This window comes from Lynx canadensis, chromosome F2 (assembly GCF_007474595.2).
Source record: "Lynx canadensis isolate LIC74 chromosome F2, mLynCan4.pri.v2, whole genome shotgun sequence".
NCBI lineage: Eukaryota > Metazoa > Chordata > Mammalia > Carnivora > Felidae > Lynx > Lynx canadensis.
This window is the reverse complement of record NC_044320.2, coordinates 38,969,401-38,995,860: the sequence shown is the minus strand read 5'-3', so window position 1 is coordinate 38,995,860 and position 26,460 is coordinate 38,969,401. Positions and strand designations below refer to the sequence as shown.

The window sequence follows — 26,460 nt, the reverse complement described above, 5'->3', positions numbered from 1 at the left end:
CTGCGCGGCCCCCTGGCCCCTTCCAGCTCCCGGCGGCAACCTTCCCTCGCAGGTGCGCCCGGCACCCCGGCGCTCCGCTGTGCGCTTGCGCTCTGCACCCGCCAGAGCCGGGCCAGCCGCCGGAGAAGCTTCTGCGCCGCCGGTGCAGTTTGCGCGGGATCCGAGCTCCTGGCCGACGCTCGCGCCAGGCTGGGACAGGTGGCTGCGCTCACCCACAAGGCCGCCCTTCTGCCCGCGATGGGCTGCTCCAGCAGCGCCCTCAACAAGGCCGGCGACGGCAACAGGCTCCGCAGCGGTGAGCAGGGGACCCGGCTCCACCCTCGCCCGGGCCTCGGGGTCGCCTTGCTCCCTAGGGTTCCGAAAGGTGCGACCCGCCCGGCAGGGGGCGGGCTGCTCGCTGAGGACGGGAGTGGAACCCAGGGCAGAGCGCCCCTCCCTCCCGAACCCCGGAGCGCGGGTGCTGGAGCTGCGGCGTGGAGGTCCCGGTGCGCCCCAGCCGCGCGCGCTGCCGGACGCGGGAGGCCGAGGGCCGGGGCCCGGGGTTATCCGCGGGGCGAGCGGGGAGGTGGCGTTAAACCCCTACCGCGCTTGGCCGGGGGTTCCTTAAACAGATGAGTAATTTCCTGCCCTTACAAGAGGTGCTATTTAATCTCCTAAAAGTACGAACTTTCACATCGTATAAAGCTGCAAATTCCCTGGGAACCATTAGTTTCTGGTCCTAAGGAGAAACGTGATCCCCGTTTTTCTACCAAGACCTTGCCCTTCCGTCAGCATTTCAGCATCAGAGATGGTAACGGATGCGGAGAGCACAGATGGACATTCACTCCATCAAGTAGGATCCTGCACTTTTGAAGAGGTCAGATACACTTCCCCTGCCCTTCGCTTCAGTGTTTTCTTGACGAATATGCGTGCCGTATAAAGTGGTCATCACCGAAATTCAACAAATATATTTTGAGCGTCTATTATGAGATAGCCAAGTGCCTGGCTAGATGCTGGAGATACAAGTGACCCTACTTTTGAGGGTCAGGGATAGAAGAGACGCAATAAACAAGTTAAACGAATGATTAAGATACGTTTCTGACCGTGGTAAATCCTGTGAAAAGAGTAAGCAGATTAATGAACTAGAGAATGGGTTTTATAAGCACTTCTTAGATTCTGAATGGCTGACATTTTGGATAAAGCTTCGAAGGTTAAGTAAATTCCTTTAAATTAGTTTGCAGTCATATTCAAGGCTAACTGTAGGGGAAAATTTGCATTCAAGTTCATTCTTTTCCACAGGTCTTCTTTTAGCATCTTGTGTTATTCCAATAACACAGAAATGACTTTCTCTCTGATTTTGTAGTAGCACAGGGTTTTCGGGAATGCTGTTTCAGAGTTGAGACACCGTGTCCTAGTTAGAAGTATGTTGCGTTGAATTCATTTTCGGGTGTGTGATAATTTATTTTTAATTTCAGTAGATAACAGAAAGCAATAAAAAGTTTAGAAATAAGCAAAGTAATTAAAGCCATGTTTAAGTGTGATTCCAAACCCTTTGTCTCTGACAATGCAAAGTGAAGAAATATCCATTCCTTGTGTACAATAGTTGCTGACCTTTCTCCTAAAGAAAAGAAACCCTCTGTACCCCAAATATGCTCTCAAGAGGCCAGTGCAAAAAGTTAGTTAATTGATTAATTAGAGGCTAGTACAAGGAGAAATTTCTTTAACGTTTCATTTTATTTTATGAAGTCAGGTGGATTTTACATCCTGCTCCATGATAAATCCTTGTTGGTTTCAATATGAAAAATTGAGGAAAATTGATGCTTCAGGAAAGGTACACCATATTTGGTTTTTCTCATCCTCCTCCATGGTCCCAGATATCCTAGGAGTAACATACTGATTTAAAAAGCAGAGAACTAAATCATCATAGATTTTTTTTTTGATAAAAACATGACTGAGGGGAATGTTACTCTTAGGGAAGGGCAAAAGTATCCAATAGGGGGAAAGGGTTTTTAATCCTCTCAAAAAATAATGAACAACGTTTTTTTTAAAAAAAAAAAAAACACTTGGGGCGCCTGGGTGGCGCAGTCGGTTAAGCGTCCGACTTCAGCCAGGTCACGATCTCGCGGTCCGGGAGTTCAAGCCCCGCGTCGGGCTCTGGGCTGATGGCTCAGAGCCTGGAGCCTGTTTCCGATTCTGTGTCTCCCTCTCTCTCTGCCCCTCCCCTGTTCATGCTCTGTCTCTCTCTGTCCCAAAAATAAATAAACGTTGAAAAAAAAAATTTAAAAAAAAAACACTTTATCACCAGTATTAATAACTGTCTACATAAGTCACACCTTTTCATTTTTTATTCATGCTTTCATCATTGTTCTAAGTTTTCACAGATGTTGTTCTGAAAGAAATATTTAAACGCCTGACAACCAGTTTCAGTGCATTGAAAATTAATTAATACGCTACATAAACTGCTCAATGCACGTATTAAATCAGTCAACAGGTGCATTTTGCTTTTGATGCCCAATCACACAATACTCTCTTGTAATTGGATACTATTGTGTGTTCATCAGCATTTCAATGCTGATCCATGATCTTGGAGGCTCAATAAATAATTCATTCCTGTTTCTGCAACTCAAAACTTCTTTAAATCCTATATATAATCCTAAGTCTGTGGGTATGAGCTTTTAGATGAAAAAATCCAAGTTTATTAAATGTCCTGTATATGCATTTACTCACTGTACCCCTGGTGCCTAACAATATTTGGCGCATGGTTGTTGAATGAATTACTTCATTTAATCTTTAAGACAATACTATGACTAAGTATTATGATCATCTCCATTTCACACATAAGGAGCCCTGTGACCTTGGGCAAATTATCTACTCTTAAAAGTCAGAGCTGGGCTTTGAATTCAGGTACTCTGATTCCAGAGCTTGACTTCTTTCTCTTTAAACCACCTGTGATAACTAGATTTAAATCTGATTATTTTATTTTTTTATGTTTTTTAATGTTGATTTATTTTTGAGAGAGAGAGAGAGAGACGGACAGCGTGTGAGCAGGGAAGGGGCAGAGAGAGAGGGAGACACAGAATCCAAAGCAGGCTCCAGGCTCCTAGCTGTCCTCACAGAGCCTGAAATGGGGCTTGAACTCACCAACAGTGAGATCATGACCTGACGGAAGTCAGATACTTAACTGACTGACCCACCCGGGCACCCCGATTTAAATCTGATTTAAATTTCAGATCACTCTGGATCCCCATTAGAGGTGTGTTCATCCACTATTCAAACAACAAAAGAAATACAATAAAATGTAATAGAGCATTATAATTTAATAAATTTAATAATATAATCACAATATTATAATCCCTAAATAAGATATGTATTGTAATATATTATACAGATTGATATATAACTTATAAATTTATTGGATATTAATATATAATATACATATTTTAATACATATTTGTTTACCCCTAGATAAGTTGGTAAAATATGAAGCTTATATATATTACTTCCAACTATAAACTATAAATATTTGGGGGACATTTGTTTAACCCTAGAGTTTTTTTTTAATGTTTATTTATTTTGAGAGAGAGAGCAGGGAAGGGGCAGAGAGAGAGGGAGGAAGAGAGAATCCCAAGCAGGCTCCATACTGCCAGCGCAGAGCCCAATGTGGGGCTCAAACCCATGAACCATGAGATCATGACCTGAGCTGAACCCAAGAGCTGGAGTCAGTCAATAGACTGAGCCACCCAGGTGCCCCTAACCTTAGATGTACATAGATGTAGAGAAACTACCAGTGTCCTCCCATAGAGGTACAGATAATCTTCCTATCACACCAGAGATTCTTTAAATTTACAGTACCAACCTTTAAAAAAATTTTTTTAATGTTTATTTACTTTTTGAGAGAGAGAGAAGGTATGTGGGAGGAGCAGACGGGGGGAGACAGAGGATCCAAAGTGGGCTCTGCGTTGACAGCAAATAGCCAGACGTAGCACTTGAACTCATGAACCAGGAGATCATGACCTGTGCCAAAGTCGGATGCTTAATCGACTGAGCCACCCAGGCACCCATCACAATATCAACCTTAAAACCCTATGGGTTGATGTTAAAATATACGAACTAGCCTGTAAACTGGATTTGTGTTGACAGTTCTGCCCAACTTAATTTTCTGTAACTGGCTTAAGAACTGTTGTACATGATGCAGTATTAGCCTACAAGCAAAAGAATCATTAAATAATGGGTTGGAGTAGGTTACCTCTGAGATCTCTTATAGCTCTAAAATCCTATAGCATTAAAATATGAAGCTGCTTATTTTCTGGGCTTAAGTTTAAATCAGATAGCAGCTACTTGGTTAGGTTGCTGTTAGGCTGAATAGGAAAATCCATTCTACCGATCACACAGATGCATTTGTTCTGACCCACCAGACACCAGATGACTGACTAGGGAAAGAGGTGTGGAGGGATCAGGACAAAGGTGGATAGTCAACTAACTACCCAGTGCTACTCAAAGTGTAGAGCAGGGCCTGGTACATGGTACGCATAGATTTTTACTCAATGCCTTAAAATGTGCAAGGAAAGCGGCTTTTCTTTCCAGAAGGACTATTAGACAGATTGAGTGGAATTTCTTATGTTTGTGGAAGCAAATTCTAATTATTAGGGCAATATTCTGTTCACAATTGCTGTTCTTTTCAGAGCCCCGAGGATCTGATGGAATCTGAACACAAAGGTTTTGTTGATTTTACAGACTAATGGACCCACAGGTGTCTAGGTCTTTATATCCGAACCTTCCTCCCTGCCAGCCTTCTGTGTACATGCACAATTATTGCTTTTCTCTTTCCTAATATAAATCGCCACCTGTTTCTGGCAGACTTTCTTCCTGAGATCTTACAGCTTAAGCACCAGCATTGACAAAGTAAATAGATGGTAATTATTGACAAATTCATTGCTAGGTTAATGTGTACATTTTCACTGACAGCTATAATCATTTGTTTATTCTCACCTGAACTCCTGCTAGCTGCTTGGAGTCCATGTTACCTAGGCAATAGAATGAGGCTTGAATTTCATGCTGTTATGTGAATTGTTCTTTGTTCTGTGGAGATACCTTCAGCCTTCAACCAATATTTTCACATAGTGACATTTCAGTCCTAAGCAGACATTTTTTCTTTGTAATTGAAGAATAAACATCAAGATTAAAACTCATTAAAAAAATTTTTTTAATGTTTATTTTTGAGAGAGAGAGAGAGACAGAGTGTGAGTGGGCAAGGGGTAGAAAGAGAGGGAAGACACAGAATCCGAAGCAGGCTCCAGGCTCCAAGCTGTCAGCACAGAGCCGGAAGCGTGGCTCGAACTCACGAACCGTGAGATCATGACCTGAGCTGAAGTCAGACGCTTAACCAACTGAGCCACCCAGGTGCCCCAAAACTCATTTTAATGGACTTTCCTTGCATGCAGATGTTATATAAATGGGGTTTCTTTCTTGAAAATGCTAGAAGTGGGAACCAAGTCTTGTATGTCTTTGTGTCCCCTCTAGAGCCTCGCACACAGAGGATGTTTGGCAAGTTTTTGTGGTAGGGTGGTTATTACATACAGCTAATTAAAATGGAACATAAGAATTGCATACATGGGGGCGCCTGGGTGGCTCAAAAGATTGGGCGTCCAGGCCTAGATTTCGGCTCAGGTCTGGATCTCACAGTTTATGGGTTCAAGCCCCATGTCAGGCTCTGCGCTGACAGTGCAGAGCCTCCGTGGGATTCCCTGTCTCTCTCTGCTCTGCTCTTTCTCTCTCAAAAATAAATAAATAAACTTTTTAACAAAGAGGGAATTGCTTGAGTGGTTCAAAAATTTGCAAACGGTTGAAAAATGCATGCTGTGAAAAGTGTACCTCCGGTCCTGTTTGCACCAGCTACTTAGTTCCAATCACACCCATGGGTAAATACTTTTATTAGGTGGTTTTTTTTTAAATTTTTCTAAAGTTTCCTTATACATTGTAAATATTGTTTCCCTCTCTCATCTTCATTATAAAATGTATTATACCCACCGTTCTTCACCTTTTTCTTTTCACCTAACAAGACGGACATCTTTCTATCTTGATATATAGAGAACGTCTTTCTCCTTTTTTATCCTTGCTTCATAATCCATCGTGTGATTTGTTTAACCAGTCCCCTATTGATAGGCATTTGGTTTGCTTCCAATTTTTTCTAGTGCAAACAAGGCTGCAATGAATTCCTTTATATATGCATCATTTTGAATGTGTTCAAGCACAGCTGTAGAACAATTTCCCAGAAGTGGCATTATTGGATTAAAGGGTATGTGCATTTATGATTTTGATGGATATCTGCCTAAATGCCTTCCATAAGACTTGTACCAGTTTACACTCTCCTCAACAGTATAGTACTCTCTCTCTCTCTCTCTGCCCCTCCCTTGCTCACACACACACACACACACACACACACACACACACACACACTGTCTCTCAAAAATAAATAAACATTTAAAGAAAACTAAAAAATAAAAGGGGCGCCTGGGTGGCTTAGTCGGTTGAGCCTCCAATTTCGGCTCAGGTCATGATCTGGCTGTTCGTGAGTCTGAGCCCTACATCGGGCTCTGTGCTGACATCTCAGAGCCTGGAGCCCGCTTTGGATTCTGTGTCTCCTTCTCTGTCTCTGCCCCTCCCCTGCTCACACTCTTCTCTGTCTCTCTCTCTCAAAGATAACATTACAAAAAAACAAAAAATTTTTGAAACATTTCAGTAAGTTTCTTATAAAATTGAAGGACTTTCAAGATTAGTGCAGCCACATCAAAACATGGGTGTGGAGAAGTCAGGAGACAAGGCAGGAGCTCCACTTGGTTCCAGATACTTTGGACTGTGATCTCATTTAATCTCCACAGGAGCCTTCTGAAGCAAACATCTGTATCACCAAATGCAGCTAGGAAACTACAGCTTCATGAGGATAAATAGCTTGTCCGAGATCTCAGAGCTAGCAAGTGATAGGGCTGAAGCCCAGTGTGTGTGACTCAGAAGCCGCTACTCTTTTCACAGTCCAGTTCCATCTGGAGTCTAGTCCACTTCTGCGACAACTCATTGTATGGCCTTCCCTGTAGGAAAAACACAATCCATATTTGTTTGGTGGGTGGATGGGAGAATGGATGGATTGACAGAGATGGGGACTCAGGGGAATGAGAAGTCCTATTTAGAAAAGCACAGGGATTTCAACAACAGCCAAATGATGGAAAGAACCCAAATGTCCATCAACTGATGAATAGATAAAGAAGATGTGGTTTGTAGATACAATGGAATCCTGCTCAGCAATGAGAAAGAATTAAATCTTGCCATTTGCAACAATGTGGATGGAACTGGAGGGTATTATGCGAAGTGAAATAAGCCAGTCAGAGAAAGACAGATATCATATGTTTTCACTCCTATGTGGATCTTGAGAAACTGAACAGAAGACGTTGGGGAAAGGGAAAGGAAAAAATAGTTTCAAACAGAGAGGGAGGCAAACCATAAGAGACTCTTAAATACAGAGAACAACTGAGGGTTGATGGCAGGGGTGGGGGAGAAGGGAAAATGGGTGATGGGCATTGAGGGGGGCACTTGCTAGGATGAGCACTGGCTGTTGTGTGTAAGCAATGAATCATGGGAATCTACTCTCAAAGCCAAGGGCACACTGTATACGCTGTATGGTTAGCTAACTTGACAGTAAATGATTTAAAAAATAAAAAAGAGGCAGAGGGAGAGTAGGAATCAGGACCCAGGTAATAACAGAAACTGGAAGGAAACATTGGTTGAGGTGGGCTTGGGAAGAGAATAGGTTGTGAAGAGGGTCTCCTAATTAGGCAGGAGAAGGTCAACACAGCAAAACAAAGCTTTATTGTGTTCTTTTAAATCATGTTCCTGTAAGGTTGCCACATGTCCCAGGTATTATCCACAGTTTCACTTCTGTGTTAATGTTTTATAACATCAAGTTTAAAATAAAAACCTAACACTTGTGGGGGGTTACTGAAAGGCTCACCAAAACTGATAAAAGCATCAAACTTGGCCAGGCTTCAAAAGCTGGTGTGTTTAACTGCATGTAGTTCTAGGTAATTTTTTTAAGCAAAATACCAGAATATAGCTCTCCAGGTGAGTGTTAATGTCTGGGAAGTATCAAAATGACCTCAGAAGCTTCTTTACAGGGGTGCCTGGGTGGCTCAGTCAGTTAACCGTCCAACTTCAGCTCAGGTCATGATCTCGCGGTTCATGGGTTCAAGCCCTGCATCAGGCTCTGTGCTGACAGCTCAGAGCCTGGAGCCTGCTTCGGATTCTGTGTCTCCCTCTCTTTCTGCCCCTCCCCCACTCATTCATTTTCTTTCTCTCTCTCTCTCAAAAATAAATAAACGTTAAAAACAAAAAGAAGCTTCTTTATGTTCCCAGGGATGTTGCTGTTGTTCACGTTCTTTGAACCCCTCCTTGGGAGTTTCCATCAGGTTCTGGAGTTCATTCTTTTGTATATATTCAAGGGTGTCAGAGGTTTGCCCTTTAAGGATTAAGATTGAAAAGAAAAACCACATTGTTTTAAACAGCTAAACACCCATGGGAATTACTTTATGAAGGTAAATGAAATAGGCCAGGCGATGCCAGTGTGCTCAGAAACAAGGAGTGGTCATTGGAAAAAGGCAAGGAAAAGAAAGGGCAGCCTGTGTTGTAGGGGCAACTTCAGCTGACATCACTATCTTCCCCATGGAAGGGCCCAAGGGTCTGTGGGTCCCCAGGATAACTGGGCTGGGCTGTGGTGACTGGGTGGCTGGAGTCCCACACCTAGGAGGGATGACCCTCTTTTCTCAAGACTACATACTCAACAGTTCCTTATGGCTGCTCCTGTGTCCTGGCTTCTCTAATGAGACAAAAGAACTCAAGACCCAATAACATGTTCTTCATTCATACTGAACACTGCTTGACATTCAAATCTGTATGGCTCTGAAAACTTGCTTGAGATGAACACATTATATCAGGCTAGTTTAGATAAATGGGGTGTCCAAATGTACATTAAGAAGAAAAGTCAAGATGCAAGAAGATCAAGAAGCATCCGTAGACAGCAAAATGGCACCCTTGCCCTATCGATCTACTGTAGGGTCACCAAAACTCGCATTTCATTTATAAACAATGTACTCTGTAGCCACGACACTGTAGAACACTGTAGAACATGACAAAGCGGACATCAAAATAGCACCAATTAACACCATCCAAGGTAGATATAAAATGAACATGACCTCATAAGCCAAAGATGGAAATGACTCATGTTCAAGAGGCCACTCAACAAGCCTTCTCTATGACCTGAACCCCTAGCATTTCCTGGCTTCTTTGTAGCTGTACCTTTTGCCTCGCCCCTAGGTACCCCCTTTCCCAGACCCCCCTCTCTCAGTGATGGACCTGTCTCCTCTCCACTAAAAGAAGTGTCCTTGACATCCACTTCCTTGGATGTAGCATCAAACCAAGGTTTTTTTGTTTGTTTGTTTGTTTGTTTTTGACTATCAATTAATAGTCTGTTCCCCTCATCAGGATTTTCCCGTGTGGTGACAATACTTTCTCAAGCCTGTAATATATTTTTCCTTACACTGAGTGAAAATGTTTTCTTCAGAGGCTTGCCTTTAAAACTTCCTCTTAAAGGGTCCCTGCAAGATGAGAACATTCCACGCTTTGCAGACAGCCCTGATTGATCTGTCGTTGTTACGTTCTCAGCCTTGCCCACCTAAATGCTCCTCTAGTTCTGTTGATGGTGACAGAAATATATTTGTCCCTATGTTGCATGTATCAGAGCCCCCCAGCCTTTGAGAATGAGTTTCAGTGTGCCAGCATTTCTCCCAGCCCTTAAGGCAGCTGGGCAGGGAGGGACCTTGCTGTTATTGATAGTCATAAGGAACTCTTTCTCCTTTTCCCTTTAGTTGATTTTGGGGAGGGGGGCTATTCTTACCGTTTCCATTTTCCTAAGACTGATAGGAACCACATAGTTTCTTTTGGCTAATTTCCTTTTCCTTTGCAGCGGAGTAGTAGCCTCTATAGACTAGATGGTTATGAGAGGATTTGAACGTGTGAGTGTGTTTGTGTGTGTGTGTGTAAATTTCAACATATGGGAGACAGTATAGAGTGCTGATTAAGAATGTGGGTCTGGAGTTAGACTGGCTTCAAATCCTGGTTCATGGTAACTTATTAGTGGTATAACTTTGAGCCACTCAATCTCCTTGTGCCTCAGTGACTTCATCTGTAAAACGGAATTAACAATAGTACCTATTTCATAGACTTGTTCTAAGGAATAAAATCAGTTAATACATACAAAGCACTTAGAGGTAGCCTAAATAGTGCTTAGAATAGGGATTGACAAACTTGCCTGCTGGCCAAATCCAGCCCACCACTTGTTTTCATAAATGAAGTTTTATAGGAACACAATTATGTCTATTCATTTACATGTCATTTGACTGCTTTCTTACCATGGTGACAGAGTTGAGTAGTTGCAATAATGACCCCAAACCAGCAAAGCTGAAAACATTTACTGTCTGTCCCTTTACAGAAAAAAAAATTGCTGACCCCCACCTAGAATATTGCCTAGTAAGTCCTCAATAAAAATTGCCTGTCATTAACATCAATTTTAGTAAATCTCAATTTTTTTTGTATTGCTTTTCCAAGATCAAGTTTTGTTTTTTTCCTCAAGATCAAGTTCTAAATCCTGGAGTTTGTTGATTTCCTGACATTTTCGTTTTGGTAAATTTGTAAAAGGAAAGGAACTGTTAAAAATATTAAGTTAGTAATAAGGGCACCTGGGTGGCTCAGTTGGTTAAGTGTACGACTTCAGTTCAGGTCATGATCTCACAGTTTGTGGGTTCGAGCCCTGCGTCAGGCTCTGTGCTGACAGCTCAGAGCCTGGAGCCTGCTTCAGATTCTCCCTCTCTCTCTGCCCCTCCTCGGCTCATTCTCTATCTCTTTCTCTCTCTCAAAAATAAATAAGCATTTGAAAAAATCTTTAAAAAATTGTCTTTAAAAAACTATTAAGGGGGCGCCTGGGTGGCGCAGTCGGTTAAGCGTCCGACTTCAGCCAGGTCACGATCTCGCGGTCCGGGAGTTCGAGCCCCGCGTCAGGCTCTGGGCTGATGGCTCAGAGCCTGGAGCCTGTTTCCGATTCTGTGTCTCCCTCTCTCTCTGCCCCTCCCCCGTTCATGCTCTGTCTCTCTTTGTCCCCAAAATAAATAAACGTTGAAAAAAAAAAACAAAAACTATTAAGTTAGTAGTAGCACAAGTGGTACAAAAATAGCAAAAAATCATAAAAGTGGAATGGGAATGATCCAAGTTTATGAAATGGTTTTTCTAAAGCTATCAGATGTTATATTGCTAGGTTACATGCTCTTGTACTTTTGCTGCTATATTAAAAAAAAAAACTTTTATTTTAGAAAAGTTTTAGATTTACAGAAAATTCATGAAAGTAGTGCAGAGAGTTCTCATAGACCCCATACCCACTTTCCCTCATTACTAACATCTTGCATGAGTAGGGCAGGCTTGTCACAATGAATGAACCAATGCTGATACATTATTATTTTAAAAAATTGTTTTAAGGTTTTTATTTATTTTTGAGACAGAGAAACAGAGCATGAGTGGGGGAGGGGCAAAGAGAGAGAGAGAGAGACAGAATTTGAAACAGGCTTCAGGCTCTGAGCTGTCAGCACAGAACCCGATGCAGGGCTCAAACTCACAAACCATGAGATGGTGACCTGAGCTGAAGTTGGACACTTAACCGACTGAGTCACCCAGGCGCCCCACTGATACATTATTATTTACCAAAGTCCATTCTTTATTCAGATTTCCTCAGTTTTTCTCTAATGTCCTATTTCTGTTCTAGAGTCCCATTCAGGATTCCACACTACAGTTAGTTGTTGTGTTTCCTTAGGCCCCTCTTGACTATGACAGTTTTTCAGACTTGTTTTCGATGACCTTGACAGTTTTGAGTACTGGTCAGGTATTTTGTAGACCATCCCTCAGTTGGGATTTATCTGTTGCTTTTCTTATGATGCTCCTAGGCTTGTGGGTTTTGGGAGGAAGACCACAGAGGTAAAGTGCCCTTCACATCACATCATATCAAGGGTACAAGTTCTCAGTGTGACTTATTACTGCCTCGTAAGCTTTTCTAAGATTCTGAAGCTTGAAGAAGGGCGAACGTAGATTTTTGTTTTATACTCTAATCTTACTGAAATCTTATAGTTAAAATTTTTTTTAATTTTTTTTTAATGTTTATTTATCTTTGAGAGAGAGAAAGGGAGAGAGCAGGGGAGGAGCAGGAAGAGAGACACAGAATCTGAAGCAGGATCCATCCAGACTCTGAGTTGTCAGCACAGAGCCTGACCTGAGGCTCGAATCCATGAACTGTGAGATCATGACCTGGGCTGAAGTCGGATGCTTAACCGACTTACCTTGTGGAGTTTTTAGGAAGATTGAGTGAGATAATCCACAAAAAGCTCTAGGCAAAATGCCTCAATAAATATCAGCCACAAGGTCTGTTCAGGTTGGTGAAGTGTCGCAACTTATGCCTATTAGAGACATGATCTTCACTTTCTCCCTCTTCGTCCTTGCTCGAGATGCCTTTGATTTTGTAGACTCGATTTCTGCCCAAATGTTGGATCCCCGTGTGCCAGTAATGACCATCAGTCAATGAAGCTGTCTTTTTTTAGTGGTGAATACTGTTGATAATTTCAAAAGTGATGTTTTCTGCAACAGCTTCTTTGAAGTAAGAGTCTATCTTCTAGGAGTCTAAAAGAAATAAAATGAAATTGGAAAATCTTTTCTGAAGGAGGTAACTATTTGTCATTACTTGGCTCTGTAGCTTTTAGATATCAGCCTTCCCCCTCTTCAGGCCCTACATCTCCATGTATGCTCATCAAGTGTTCCAGAAGTGTCTCTCCAACTACATGTTCTTGTTTCTTTATAGTTAAATTTCCACATGAGGTTTACCTTCATATTTTATCAAATTTACTTTGTGATGGTCAAAAGTAAGTTTAAATGTATCAAACCAGGTAGTTCTATTAAAAAAGACGGCTTGTTCAGGGTGCCTGGTGGCTCAGTCAGTTAAGCATCGGACTTTAGCTCAGGTCACGATCTCACTGTTCATGGGTTCGAGCCCTGCATCAGGCTGTGTTGACAAATCCTCTGTCTCCCTCTCCTTCTGTCCCTCTGTTGCTCACGTGCTCTCTCTCTCTCTCTCTCTCAAAAATAAATAAACATTAAAAAAAAAAAAAAGAAGCTTCATGGGTGCCTGGGTGGGGCTTAGTTGGTTAGGCATCCAACTCTTGATTTTGGCTCAGGTCATGATCTCATGGTTCGTGAGTTTGAGCCCTGTGTTGGGCTCTGCACTGACAGCGCTGAGCCTGCTTGGGATTCTCTCTGCCCCTTCCCTGCCCATGCTCTTTCTCTCAAAATAAATAAATAAATAAATAAATAAATAAATAAATAAATAAATAACATTTAAAAAATTATTTAAAAAAAATATGGCTTTTCCAATTTTTATTTACAGTCTCTAGGATTTTTTTTGCCTGATGGTTTCACACTTCAGTTACATGGGGTATTGCTTAAGTTCATCTCTCTTCAACATGAATGCCCTGCCAACATCTACTGACTGACAGAACGTGCCCTTGGGGCTTAGCATTTGTGCCACGGCCCGCGAGGAAAGTGTTTTTACATACTTTAGTGAGGGAAGAGCACAGACACATCTAGAATAGCTCCACTAGTAGCTCCACAAATGTTTGTTGGATAAATGATAGGATGAAAGTGAGGAGAAAACAAAGAAAGAAAATGGGAAAGAAGATGAGTAGACTCTTCCCTTGGGGCTGACTCATGTGGCATCTGGGTTCCCAACGCCCAAAAGCTGCAGGAACCTAGAAATGGTGGCAGCAAGGGAAAATACCAGGGAACCCAACCCCCCCCCCCCGACCCCACTATTCTCATTGATTCTCTAGAAAACCCAGCAGACAAACCAGTGAGGTCTCTGGGATGTCTGATGGGTCATAGCCATGGGATAGGAAATATTGACCTCAAGTTTTTCTCCTCGCTGGGTAGAAACTTTTCATTTCTGATTAGGGTAATGAACGGAGTTGAAAAGCTTCTATTGTAATGTGAATTTCAGGTATGTTAGCTCTAGTTCTAATCCCTTCTGTAATGTTGCCTAGTATTTAACTTCTTTGTGTGCCTATCACAACGGTGCTTACAACCAGGGTTCTGTTAGTTCAGCTGTCACAACAAATTTGTGCATGGATCAACTTACAACAGAATCAAGAGAGATAATGAGCACCAAAGGATTAGGCCCAGAGCAGTGTATGATTTGATAAAATGTAGGGTTCAGAAAACAGACACATCTTTAAACAACTTTGGATGTGGAAACATGCATCTCTCCACAATATTTATTATATAGTAATACAGATTAGGCACAGAATGTCTTCTGTGTGTGGACCAAAAAATCTCACTGCTTCAAGTTAGAGTGCTAGAAGAAATGATGTAGTACCTTCTTCTACCTCAAGGAGGTATATCTGGGATTCACAAAACCACGCAGACAGAGCATGTGGAGATTCTTGGGTGAGAGGTAAGGCATAGGTACCAAGTCGTACTTAGTGAGGGAGGTAGCCATTATTTGAATCTCCATGCAGACAGTAAACTTTTTTTTTTTTTCTGACAATAAACTTAAGGATGGCAGGGACCAGATCTTCCTTGTCAACCGCTATAAACTGCTCAGCTCAGAAGAGGTATATTAGGCACTCGAATACTTGAATTCAGTGAATAAGTGAAATCAAAGCCAACAAACAGAATGAAAGAGATTTATTTATAAAAAGCTGCCGGTGGACTTTATTAATGCCAGTCAAGTCCTGCCTGACATTATGAATACTATCACATTATTGATCAATAATCACATTAAAAAATTTTTTTTTAATGTTTTTATCTTATTTTTGAGACAGAGAGAGACAGAGCACGAGCAGAGGAGGGGCAGAGAGGGAGACACAGAATCCAAAGCAGGCTCCAGGCTCTGAGCTCTCAGCACAGAGCCTGACGCGGGGCTTGAACTCATGACCTGAGCTGAAGTCGGACGCCCAACTGACTGAGCCACCCAGACACCCCAATGAGTAATCACATTTTAAAACTTACCATGACGACACAATTCTGTAGGTCAACATTGACAGTTTTATAGTGTTTAGGGGACTATTTATCCAAGCTCTTTAATGTTGACGTTCATTCTTTCTGTTGCTCAGTTAGCTGTAATTTATTTGACAGGGGCCACCACTAGACCACACAGGACCTTTGTGAAATTAGAAAAAGATGCCCTCCCCGCCCCTGACACGTGCAGCCTTGCAGCCTGCAGGTGCACAGAGGCTGGAGTTGAGCTCTCTCTCTCTCTCTCTCTTTCTCTCCCTCTCAGCAGAATGCCCTGTGCAGTGAGAAACCCGCACCTGTGTAGTTGTATGCTGCTCCCCCCAGTTTACTGAGTACCTTCTCACATCACACACCGTATTGGGGAATACGCATATTATCACCTCAGTCAATTCTCCAAAGAGGCCTGAAAGGCAGCTCTCATATTCCCATTTTACAGATAAGGAAACTGAGGTCTAGAGAGGTTAGGAGCTTGTCTAGTTGCACAGTTGAATAAACGGTGAAATCAAGATTCACGTCCAACATCAGAACAGTCTGGATTGCACTGTTCCAGCTGAAGAGGAGGAAGGTCAAACAGATCCAAAAATCCTACTTCCCTCAGCGGCTAGGGATAAAAACATTCTGAAGGATATGCAGTCTGGTGCCTGAGAGGAAGTGTTTGTGGCAACCGTAGACTTCATTGCTGCATTCTCTGAGAGGTGGTTTGAAATTACCATTTATTTTCCAACCTTTTCAGTTTTTTACTTCGATCTCTTTTTTTCTGAATAAGCTTAGAGAAAGGTACCGATACTAGAATGAATGAAATTACCTTACATTTCTGTTTGCCCACCATAATGTCTTCCTTTCTAGGGCCATCAAGTGAGGTATGATACCGGTGACGGCTAGCATGGACTGTCACTCAGTGGTGCCAGTCACTGTGCCAGTGCTTTCCACTAGCAATGTGATGCATGGAGTCCTCACAACGACTCTGCTGATACTGTTCCCATTTTACAGGTGGTGAAACTGAGGCACAAAAAAGGCTTAATCAGGCTAGTGAGTACAGGAGTCAGGACTCAAACCCCCCACGTTATGGGTGTTGTCTTCAAGGTCATACAATCTCTGCCCTGCCTTTTAGAACAGATTGTGCTCTTCTCTCACATAGGAAAAAAGAACTTTGGGGCTATTAGGTAAGAACTATTACTCCAGGGGCACCTGGGTGGCTCATTTGGTTAAGCGTCCAACTTCACCTCACGTCATGATCTCACAGTTCATGGGTTCAAGCCCCATGTCAGGCTCTGTGCTGACAGGTCAGAGCCTGGAGCTTGCTTTGGATTCTGACTCTCTCTCTCCCTTTCTCTGCCCCTCCCTTATTCTCTCTCTCTCTCTCAAAAATAAGTAAATAAACATTAAAAAACAAAGGAGAAATAAAAAAAAAAGAACTATTACCTCCAAAATACATTCCTTTCAAAATTCAAGCAGAATGCAGTTAATTAATATAAATACAAAATGAATGTGGTGTCACTAAACTTTTCTCTTTTATTTTTTTTTTTTTTGGTGATTATTTTATTTATTTTTGATTTTTTTCCTCAAGTTTTTATTTAAATTCCAGTTAGTTAACACAGAGTGCAATATTATAGTTTCAGGTGTAGAACTGAGTGATTCATCACTTTCATACAACACCCAGTGCTCATCACAAAACTGCCCTCCTTAGTACCCATCACCCATCTAGCCCATCCCCCATCCACCTCCCCTCCAGTAATCCTCAGTTTTGTTCTCTATAGTTAAGATTTGGTGATTAAAAAAAAAAAAAAAAAAAGTTTTGGTGATCATTTTATTTATTTATTTGTAAAAGTTTATTGACTTATTTTGAGAGAGAGAGAAGGGGAGGGGCAGATAGAGAATCACAAGCAGGCTCTGTGCTGCCAGCATGGAGCCTGACACAGAGCTCGAACTCACGAACCGTGAGATCATGACCTGAACCAAAACCAAGAGTCAGGTGGCTTAACCGACTGAGCCACCCAGGTGCCCCAAGATTTGGTGATCATTTTTAAGACGTTTTATCTCCTTTGAGCTACCTTAGAAAAATATTAGAGACAGTGACATTCTTCTGTAATATTTCCCAGTTTGGCTGACTATTTTCAGGTTACATTATAAAAATATTATATGTCAAGGGCATTTGCCTACTTCAAGTATATCAATAAGATTAGGAAAAGTACCTAAGAATGAAAATTGATACTGTGATCATGGGCATAAATGTTCTAGTTACGGCAAAAATTGATAGAACACTTGAGTATTTGTGACACTATTCATGGAAAATAACTTTTTTTTTTTTAATTTTTTTTTTCAACGTTTATTTATTTTTGGGACAGAGAGAGACAGAGCATGAACGGGGGAGGGGCAGAGAGAGAGGGAGACACAGAATCGGAAACAGGCTCCAGGCTCCGAGCCATCAGCCCAGAGCCCGACGCGGGGCTCGAACTCACGGACCGCGAGATCGTGACCTGGCTGAAGTCGGACGCTTAACCGACTGCGCCACCCAGGCGCCCCATGGAAAATAACTTTTTATAAAACTTTTGTTTTTGGAGAAGAAAACTTGACTTAGTCTGATAGCATAATATGTTTTTCAAAATATAGAATTGAGTGACTTTGGTTTGGGTGTGTTGACACATTCCCCCCCATGGCTTTCTGCTCTAGAAGAATGATGCCTTTAGAGTGCACCCACAGCTGGCACAGTTGGATGAAAGTCGTTCATGTCATTTAACTGACAGTACTAATCACTGTAATAACTATTTTACCAGAAAATATAATTTGGCAGACATCTGTGATTAGTATACTAACACATTTCCTTGTTAATTTCCTTAGACAACCCTCACCAGAACATCCTTCATGTGATCTGAATGAATCGTCCTGTCATAATGAATTATTTTGTAGGCCTGAGAAACCACTTTTATTAAGTTGCCTTAAGTGCTATTAATTTGAAAACCTTCTTCATGATGAAGCCTGAGGGAGAGGCGAAGGATAGCCCTTCTCCCTATTCTGACATATAACCCCTGGGGGGCCCACAGCCAGGGCCCTGAATCTCCCCACATCCTTCCCAAACTCTGCTTCTCCAAGCCTCAGCTTGAATTACTCTCCACCCAGGGCTTCCCACCCAGCCCCAGAGGCCGGGTGGGAAATGATTTAGTGTGAACACATGTATTAAGGAGAGAAACAGTTGGCAGTGAGTTGAATTAATGACAATACATAAACTAAGGAAGTGAAGACAATGACAATTATTATTTCAGGGAAATACAAAAAGAAATTTACGCGAAGTAAGAGCTTACTGTTTGGCTCAGTTCTTCCTAGCAGACATACTCATTCTATGGACATGCACTTGAATGTTGATTTACCCAAATTACAACATGATTACTATGTTAAATGATTGCTGATATATAGTTGGTGAATTGAAAGGAAATGTTAGTGTGTAATGGGAGAGGGTGTGGTGATAGAGGTAGGAGGAGAAGGAACCGAAGCCTTTATTTTCCATAGTGGGAGTTCACTGAAAAGCCCAAACTGAAAAATCATGAAGTAGCAATTTGCTTAGAGATATAGAAGAAAAATATCCCTTCAGACAGCCAAAAGAATTAAAATATTTGCCCCTCGGGAAGGGGAAATGGGAGAGGAGATCTGAGTATTAGTTGTGCATTTTACGTTAGATAAGCGATATTCAGTATAAATGTATGCATATGTAACTGGGGTGAGGAGTAACTTAGGGAAAAAATATTAAAACAATTTTTTTTACATTTATTTATTTTTGAGAGACAGAGAGAGACAGAGCACAAGTGGGGCAGGGGCAGAGAAAGAATGAGACAGAATCTGAAACAGGCTCCAGGCTCTGAGCTCTCGGCACAGACCAGACATGGGGCTCGAACCCACAAATCGTGAGATCATGACCTGAGCTGAAGTTGATGTTGAACCAGCAGAGCCACCCACGTGCCCCAGGGAAAAAATATTTAAAAAGAGAAGAAAAGAAAAACAATCTTTGGGGGGAAAAAAGGGTAGAAGTGTATCACCTAGAGGTCCATTTTAACATGTTGGTTTATTTTCTCTCAGTGTTTTCACCATCTATTTGTGATTTACTTTTTCTTCCTCCCCCTTTCCCTTCCAATCATTGACATTGCTATACTCATACTATGTATGAAATTGGTAGCTAACTTACTGAACACTTAAGTGCACGCAAGACCTTGTGCCAATACACATTTTATATGCATCATTTCGTTTGATTAACCCAACTGTGCGTGCCAATATTTTAACTTATTATATCATAAATATATTTTTTAAGTTTTATATATTTATTTTGAGAGAAACAGAGATAGTGTGAGAAGGGGAGGGGCAGAGAGAGAGAGAGGGAGAGAGAGAATCCAAGCAGGCTCCATGCTGTCAGCGCTGAGCCACACGTGGGGCTCGAACCCACAAAACCACGAGATCATGACCTGAGGTGAAACCAACAGTTGGATGCTCAACTGACTGAGCCACCCAGGTGCCCCATAAATATTTTCTTATATTAACATATCGTCTTCATAACCATCTTTTTTCATGGTATAATAATATTCCATCCAGCAGAATATTTATCTTTTCCCCAACTTATTAGACTTTTAAGTTGTTTTTTAATTTTTGCTATTGTGAAGAATACTGAGATGATATATATATATATCAAAAAATATATATTTTCCTGACATTTGTGCTTTTAGAATAAATTTCCAGAAGGAGGATTACTGGGTCAAAGAGTATAATCATGTTGCCAAGTTGCTTAGCTGTCTAGGGCACTTTTGTGTTCCTCCTTTAATGTTGATGCCTCGTGCAGCCTTGATGTGGGGGGAGAGAGAGATTCACTGCCATTTTACAGATGTGACAATTAGGAGCTAAGTCCCCAAGGTCACACAGCTGGGGGAAGAGCCAGAATTACAATGCATGGTTCCCAACTCTTTCTTGATTTCTGCCCCCCAGATGAAATGAAACGCAGGTTGAACTGTCCCTGCCACTTTCCTTCCCAGACATCTTGATCTTTACCGAGTGGAGCTTCTCCGTCATGGGGCCCTTTCCTTCCACTGAGGCCCATTCTGCTTTGGGAAAAAGTAAGACCTCTGTAGCAGCCCAACACCACACACTGAAATCTTCTACTAAGGCTAAGGGTGAGAAGGAGAAAGAACATGAGAAAAAGCAAAGTGAAATGTGCTTATTGAGAATATGGGAAGGTGTCTAAGGAGCAAACAAGAAAATATTGTAGTTTTGGAGGACGTGTTAGAGCTGAACACAGTAAAGAAGTTTGACTTGGGGAATGTTTAGGTCATGGTATGGCCTCTCTTTACTCAACTATACACAGGACTCTCTCTCTCTTTTAAGTTTGTTTATTTATTTGGGGGGGGGGGGAGAAGGGCAGAGAGAGAGAGAGGGAGGGAGAGAGAGAATCCAAAGCAGGCTCCACACTGTCAGTGCAGAGCCAAATGCGGGACTCAGTCTCACGCACCCTGAGACCATGACCTGAGCAGAAATCAAGAGTCAGACTCTTCAAGAGTCGGACGCTTAACCGACAGGGCTACCCAGGCGCCCCACCACCGGACTCTCTTAAATCTACTTCTTTTTTTTTTTATGTTTATTTATTTTTGAGAGAGAGAGAGAGAGAGAGAGAGACAGAGCACGAGCAGGGGAGGGTCAGAGAGCGAGGGAGACACAGAATCCGAAGCAGGCTCTAGGCTCTGAGCTGTCAGCACAGAGCCCAATGTGGGGCTCAAACTCACGAATGGTGAGATCATGACCTGAGCCGAAGTGGGATGCTTAACCGACTGAGCCACCCTGGCGCCCCTTAAATCTACTACTTGATTGTGATATATTTTCTGAGGATAGAAACTAACCAAAAATTTGTATTTTTTCTTTTTCAAGTGAATATTCAAAAAGTAACTTTGCATATCTATTTTTCAACCATAGAAGAAAGCGAGTCCTGCTTTGCCCAACCCAAACCACATACTCCGGGAAAAGAATCATCTACTCTTTACGGCAAGGTACAAAAGGAAAGTCCTCCTCCGTTAGAGAAGCTCAAGATTTCAGCAGCGTCTACAGCTAATGGTGTTAAATCCCTCCGGGAACAGCCCCTGGCAGACGATACTACAGACCCACCAGGACCTACAGAAGACGCTCAGCCTTTAGAAGGACCCAGGGAATCTGAGCCACTTCAGCCGCATGTCAAAGATGATGCTCCCGGAGCAGGAGAGAAGAATGACACGGAAGCAGTGACAGAGGTTCAGTCTTTAAAAGGAAATACTGAGACTGAATCTGCAGGAAGAGATACGAAGTATCAGCCGTCGAGGATCACAGGAGAGAGGGACTCTCCTGGAGCAGTGGAAGGTACTGAGAATCCACAAACTGCCAGAGAGATGAAACCTCTAGGAACAGAGGAGAAAGTTCCTCCTCTGGAAGCAGCTAGAGAGCCACAACCTCAAGAAACAATGGGAAAGGGTGAACAGACCCAGCTCCCAAAAACAGTTCCCAAGGAGAATGAATCTCCAGAAGGATTGGAAGGGGGTCAGTTTGTGGAAATGGCTGGAGGGCAGAAATTTCAAGAAACATTGGGAAAAGATGAGCAATCCCAACTTCTAGAAACAATTCCCAAAGAGAGTGAATCTCCAGAAACATTGGAAGGAAGCCAGTTTGTGGAAACAGCTGGAGAGCGGCAACTTCAAGAAACAGTGATAAAAGATGAGCAATCCCAACTTCTAGAAACAATTCCCAAAGAGAATGAAACACCAGAAGTATTGGAGGCAAGTCAGTTTGTGGAAACAGCGGTGAACAATGATTTGCTCCATAAAACTCCTGAAGGTCTAGGAAATATGGAGCAGGTTCAACCTGAAGGAATAGTTGGAAGCATGGAGCGTCCAGTGGGAATTCTAGAAACAGGAGCTAATATGGAAACGGTCAGGAAAATTCGCACTAATGAAGAGGACCAACACATTGAAGGTAAAAGTGATGTCCGAAATTCAGGGTTGTTTAGATGCGCCACCTAAGAGATCATCCCTGGGGATCTCTATTTCAGGGGTTTGAACTTCATTTTACCCAAACCAAAAAGACTTCCATACCTGAAAAACAAGCTCTTAGCTTTCTAGCAAAAATCTTCTAAACCATAGTCTGTGTCTGAAATTTTTAACCTGGAGTTTCATTGTTGAATACACTTGGATGTTGAAGGCAACATGTTAAAATTTCTGAGTTTTTCCGAGTTCACTTTTCATCAGGCCCCATGGAGGGTACGAGGATCCGAAGTAAAGATGAATAGGTGGTTAGTGGGGGAATTAAGCTTCTAATGAAAGAATACCCACATAATGGATCTTAGACTATAGTTTTCATCTTTGCCAATCTTATCCTTAGAAAATTACGGTCAGTCTGCTTGTGTCCTCATATAGTCCTCTTGTCTTTCTGGGAAGACTGGAGAAAATGTATTATGTCTTGGTAAAATGTGTTTTTAAAATGTACCTCACCAGCATAAAACAAAGGGTATCCATACTGTTCTTTATTAGAATTATAATTTAAAAATAACATTTCTTCTGGGACATGATTTACATTTTGGTAAATTTTAGCTTCATACTACAGTATAATTAAATAAAGCACACGTTTGTCTGTTTCTTGATTCATTTATTACCCCAGCAGTTTTTGAGTGCTAATCATATGCCAAGTTCTAGGGGTACAGGAGATAGGCCCTGTCCTCACGGTGCTCATAGGCTAGCGGGAAGAAGGCAGAATGGAAACAAGTTACCACAATCTATCGAGGTAAGTGCTTTAATGAAGGTGTAGAAAAGTGCTCCAGGGAAAACAGGGGAGATGTACTTGTTGCACTAGGGTTTGCAAACTCAAGTCGTTAGGGCCTAGGATAATGACCGTGAGTGAAGCGAGGGGCACATGTTATGGCATGGGGAGCCCTGGGGACCGTGGTGAACAGGAGCACTGTCCTAGCAAAAGAGACACCGCTTCTTGGCTCCATCCATGAGCATGGGGGTCAGTGTGGCCCATTCTGATTTCTTAGGGAGACAGATTTGTATCTACAACGTCCAGACTTTTAAATATTTGCAATCTTTTTTTTTTTTTATCTCTTTTTTTAATGTTTGTTTTTGAGAGAGAGAGAAAAAGAGACAGAGTGCCAGCAAGGGAGGGGCAGAGAGAGAGAGGAAGACACAGAATCCGAAGCAGACTCCAGGCTCTAAGCTGTCAGCACAGAGCCCGACATGGGGCTCGAACTCATGAACCATAAGATCATGACCTGAGCCAAAGTTAGATGCTTACCCGACTGAGCCACCTAAATGTTTGCAGTCTTTAAATGTTTAACAATTGTTTTCTTTAAACACCATAATGGCCCTAGGTTTCTGGGCATGCCTAGACCACCTTTTCATTTAGATATAAATGGAACGTTTTTAAAACACTTTTTAAAAATGTTTATTTTTATTTGAGAGAGAGTGAGAACATGCACACAGAGGGGCAGAGAGAGAGAGACAGAGACAGAGACAGAATCTGAAGCAGGTTCCAGGCTCTGAGCTGTCAGCACAGAGCCTGATGTGGGGCTCCGACTCATGAGCCATTGAGATCATGACCTGAGCCGAAGTTGGACGCTTAACCAACTGAGCTACCCAGGCGCCCCTAAATGGAACTTTTTATTTATAGTATGTTCTGCTGTCATTTCTTGGGTAATTCTGTAGCCTGATTTTATGTAGGAGGATGCCAAGATAGGAGATGTTAAGTGACATCAGCCATTCAGAGGATCTGAGAGAATCAGGGCAATTGCCTTTCCTTTTTTTTTTTTTTTTTCAAGGGTTACATTTTTAAAGATGTTTTATTTATTTTTTTTTTATTTAAATTTTTTTTTCAACGTTTATTTATTTTTTGGGACAGAGAGAGACAGAGCACGAACAAGGGAGGGGCAGAGAGAGAGGGAGACACAGAATCGGAAACAGGCTCCAGGCTCTGAGCCATCAGCCCAGAGCCCGACGCGGGGCTCGAACTCACGGACCGCGAGATCGTGACCTGGCTGAAGTCGGACACTTAACCGACTGCGCCACCCAGGCGCCCCTAAAGATGTTTTATTTATTTTTGAGAGAGAGAAAGAGCAAGGGAGGGGCAGAGAGAGAGGGAGACACAGAATCTGAAGCAGGTTCCAGGCTCAGAGCTGTCAGCACAGAGCCCGACGCAGGGCTCAAACTCATGAACTGTCAGATCATGACCTGAGCTGAAGGTGCCCCAGGGCAGTTGCCTTTCTAGATACCATCAGAGAAATGTACTAATTTGACCTAAAGAGCAGAAACTGCCCCACTGGAAGTCAGCTGTGAGGTGCTTTATGGTCAATGATAAATGAGAGTATCTTAATATCTCCTTTGGTTACTTTTCCAGGTGAGACAGGAGAAAAAGTTGAAACAGAGATGGAGGATGAGAAAGTAAGTGAAGGGACTGGAACAAAAGAAGAAGAAACAGGGGAAGCTGTGGACCTTTCAGCAGCCATGTAGATGGATGTGGTAGCAGAAGGATGAATAGGCACAGGTGTTGTGATAGAAAATGTAGTGAAGTGTGTGACTTCGGATCTGATTGTGTCTATAAATGTCTATGTGTTTTATACAAGGAGTATGGTTATCATGTTCTTGATTACATTGTTCCATAAAACTGCTAAGCTGTAAACAGTTTTCTCAGGCACTTAGAATAGTTATACATTTAGAACTACAGTAGCCACGGCCAGTAAGGACTAGGGTATAGGATCACTGAAGAGTGTGAGGGTGTTTTCTTCACTGTGGCAACACGTCCATTCGGTTCAGAAAATGACACCCTAAAAAGAAAGTATAAACCTTAGGTGTAGGTGGCTGGAGAAAGGATTTAAATTTTAGGGGGCATATGATAATCAAGTAACACAGTTATAATTACAGCGGGATAAGAATGAACAACATCAGGGCAAACTATATCTAGTGGGTTTTTTTTTTTTTTTCTGTTGCAGAATTTAAAGCTGGTAGGAACCTACTCACCTTAAGTCTGTCTACTACCATAGACTCTTATTTATGTCAAAGGAGTGCAGTCTCTGGTGCTGTTGCAAGATCAGGCATTTCCACATTGAAAGGCTACACGTTTTGCCAGGTGCCATTTTAAATCAGTTGTTGATTTTACACTTATGTGAAGGGTTTCATTGGTGTTATCCTTTTAACTGACATTAAAGGCGTTTTAAACTTATTGACTTTTAAATGTATTTCAGAGACAACAGACAGCAAGAATTAAAACCTAGATTTGCTGCCTATGTGGAATTTATTCCCTGGGTCCTGTTTTGTTTTGTTTTTCAGATTGCTGTGGCTTAATGTTAGGCTTTCGAGGTAGAAAGGAGCTAAGAAATCAAGATTTAGAAACCATTTATAATATTGCATTAATGTTAAAATGATGCATCATTGAAAGTTACTTTTCACGAATTCTTCCTAAGTTGCCAAGGGATTTTGGTAAAAGATTATACATGAATATAGTAATGACAATAGCAATCTTGTCTACCATTGGGGACCTGTGTTTATGTATATTAGAATAGAATTATATTCTGGAAACATTTTGTTTCCTTATTTGTAAATGTGTATATTTAAGATAACTGCTCAGATGAATTAACTAGACTCTTTTATTTTTAATTTTTTTTAATTTAGTTAACATATCATGCAATATTGGTTTCAGGTTTAGAATTCAGCGATTCATCACTTACATACAGCACCCAGTGCTCATCACAAGTGACCTACTTACTACCCATCACCCACAGCCCATCTGCCACCCACCTCCCTCCATCAACCCTCAGTTTGTTCTCTGTTGTTAAAGTCTCTTGTGGTTTGTTTCCCTCTCTTCTTTCTCACCCCCCCGCCCCGTTCATCTGTTTTGTTTCTTAAATTTCACATATGGGTGGAATCATATGGCATTTGTCTTTCTTGGATTTGACTTATTTCACTTAGCAAAATACATTCTAGCTCCATCCACATCATTGCAAATGGCAAGATTTCATTCTTTTTGACGGCCGAGTAATATTCCATTGTATATAAATAATCTCTTCTTTATCCATTCATCAGTAGACTCTTTTACTTTGGCTTTTATATTAAAATGACTACTAAGATGACTTGTAGTTAATTTCAAGAATATAGCATACAGGGAAGAATTATCTTTATTCTGATTTTAATAGTAGTTTATGTTTCTGACTTTAAGGAGTTGAAGTAGACAACAAGAGGGGGTACTTGAGTAGATGATGTCCCCCTTTCTGCAAAGTAGCTCGATTGTGATTTTATTGAGACCAAGGACTGTTTTGTGTATCTTTGATTCAGGCATTTATCTCCTTTCATGGAACATTAT

General features: G+C 41.8%; 1 protein-coding gene across 1 annotated transcript; it reads left to right on the top strand.

Moving 5' to 3' along the window:
* Positions 1-237: 237 nt before the first annotated feature.
* ERICH5 (glutamate rich 5) lies at positions 238-25,779 on the top strand. Its single transcript, XM_032591919.1, has 2 exons — positions 238-295; positions 24,502-25,779. Exons 1-2 carry the CDS (start codon positions 238-240, stop codon positions 24,612-24,614), a joined length of 171 nt encoding a protein of 56 aa, XP_032447810.1. The 3' UTR covers positions 24,615-25,779.
* Positions 25,780-26,460: the final 681 nt, after the last annotated feature.

Excerpts from the sequence above, each read along its gene's own strand:
- ERICH5 (XM_032591919.1), top strand. The coding sequence starts at position 238 with ATGGGCTGCTCCAGCAGCGCCCTCAACAAGGCCGGCGACGGCAACAGG. Across the intron at positions 296-24,501 it reads CGGCAACAGGCTCCGCAGCG|GTGAGACAGGAGAAAAAGTT; the intron begins GTGAGCAGGGGA and ends TTACTTTTCCAG.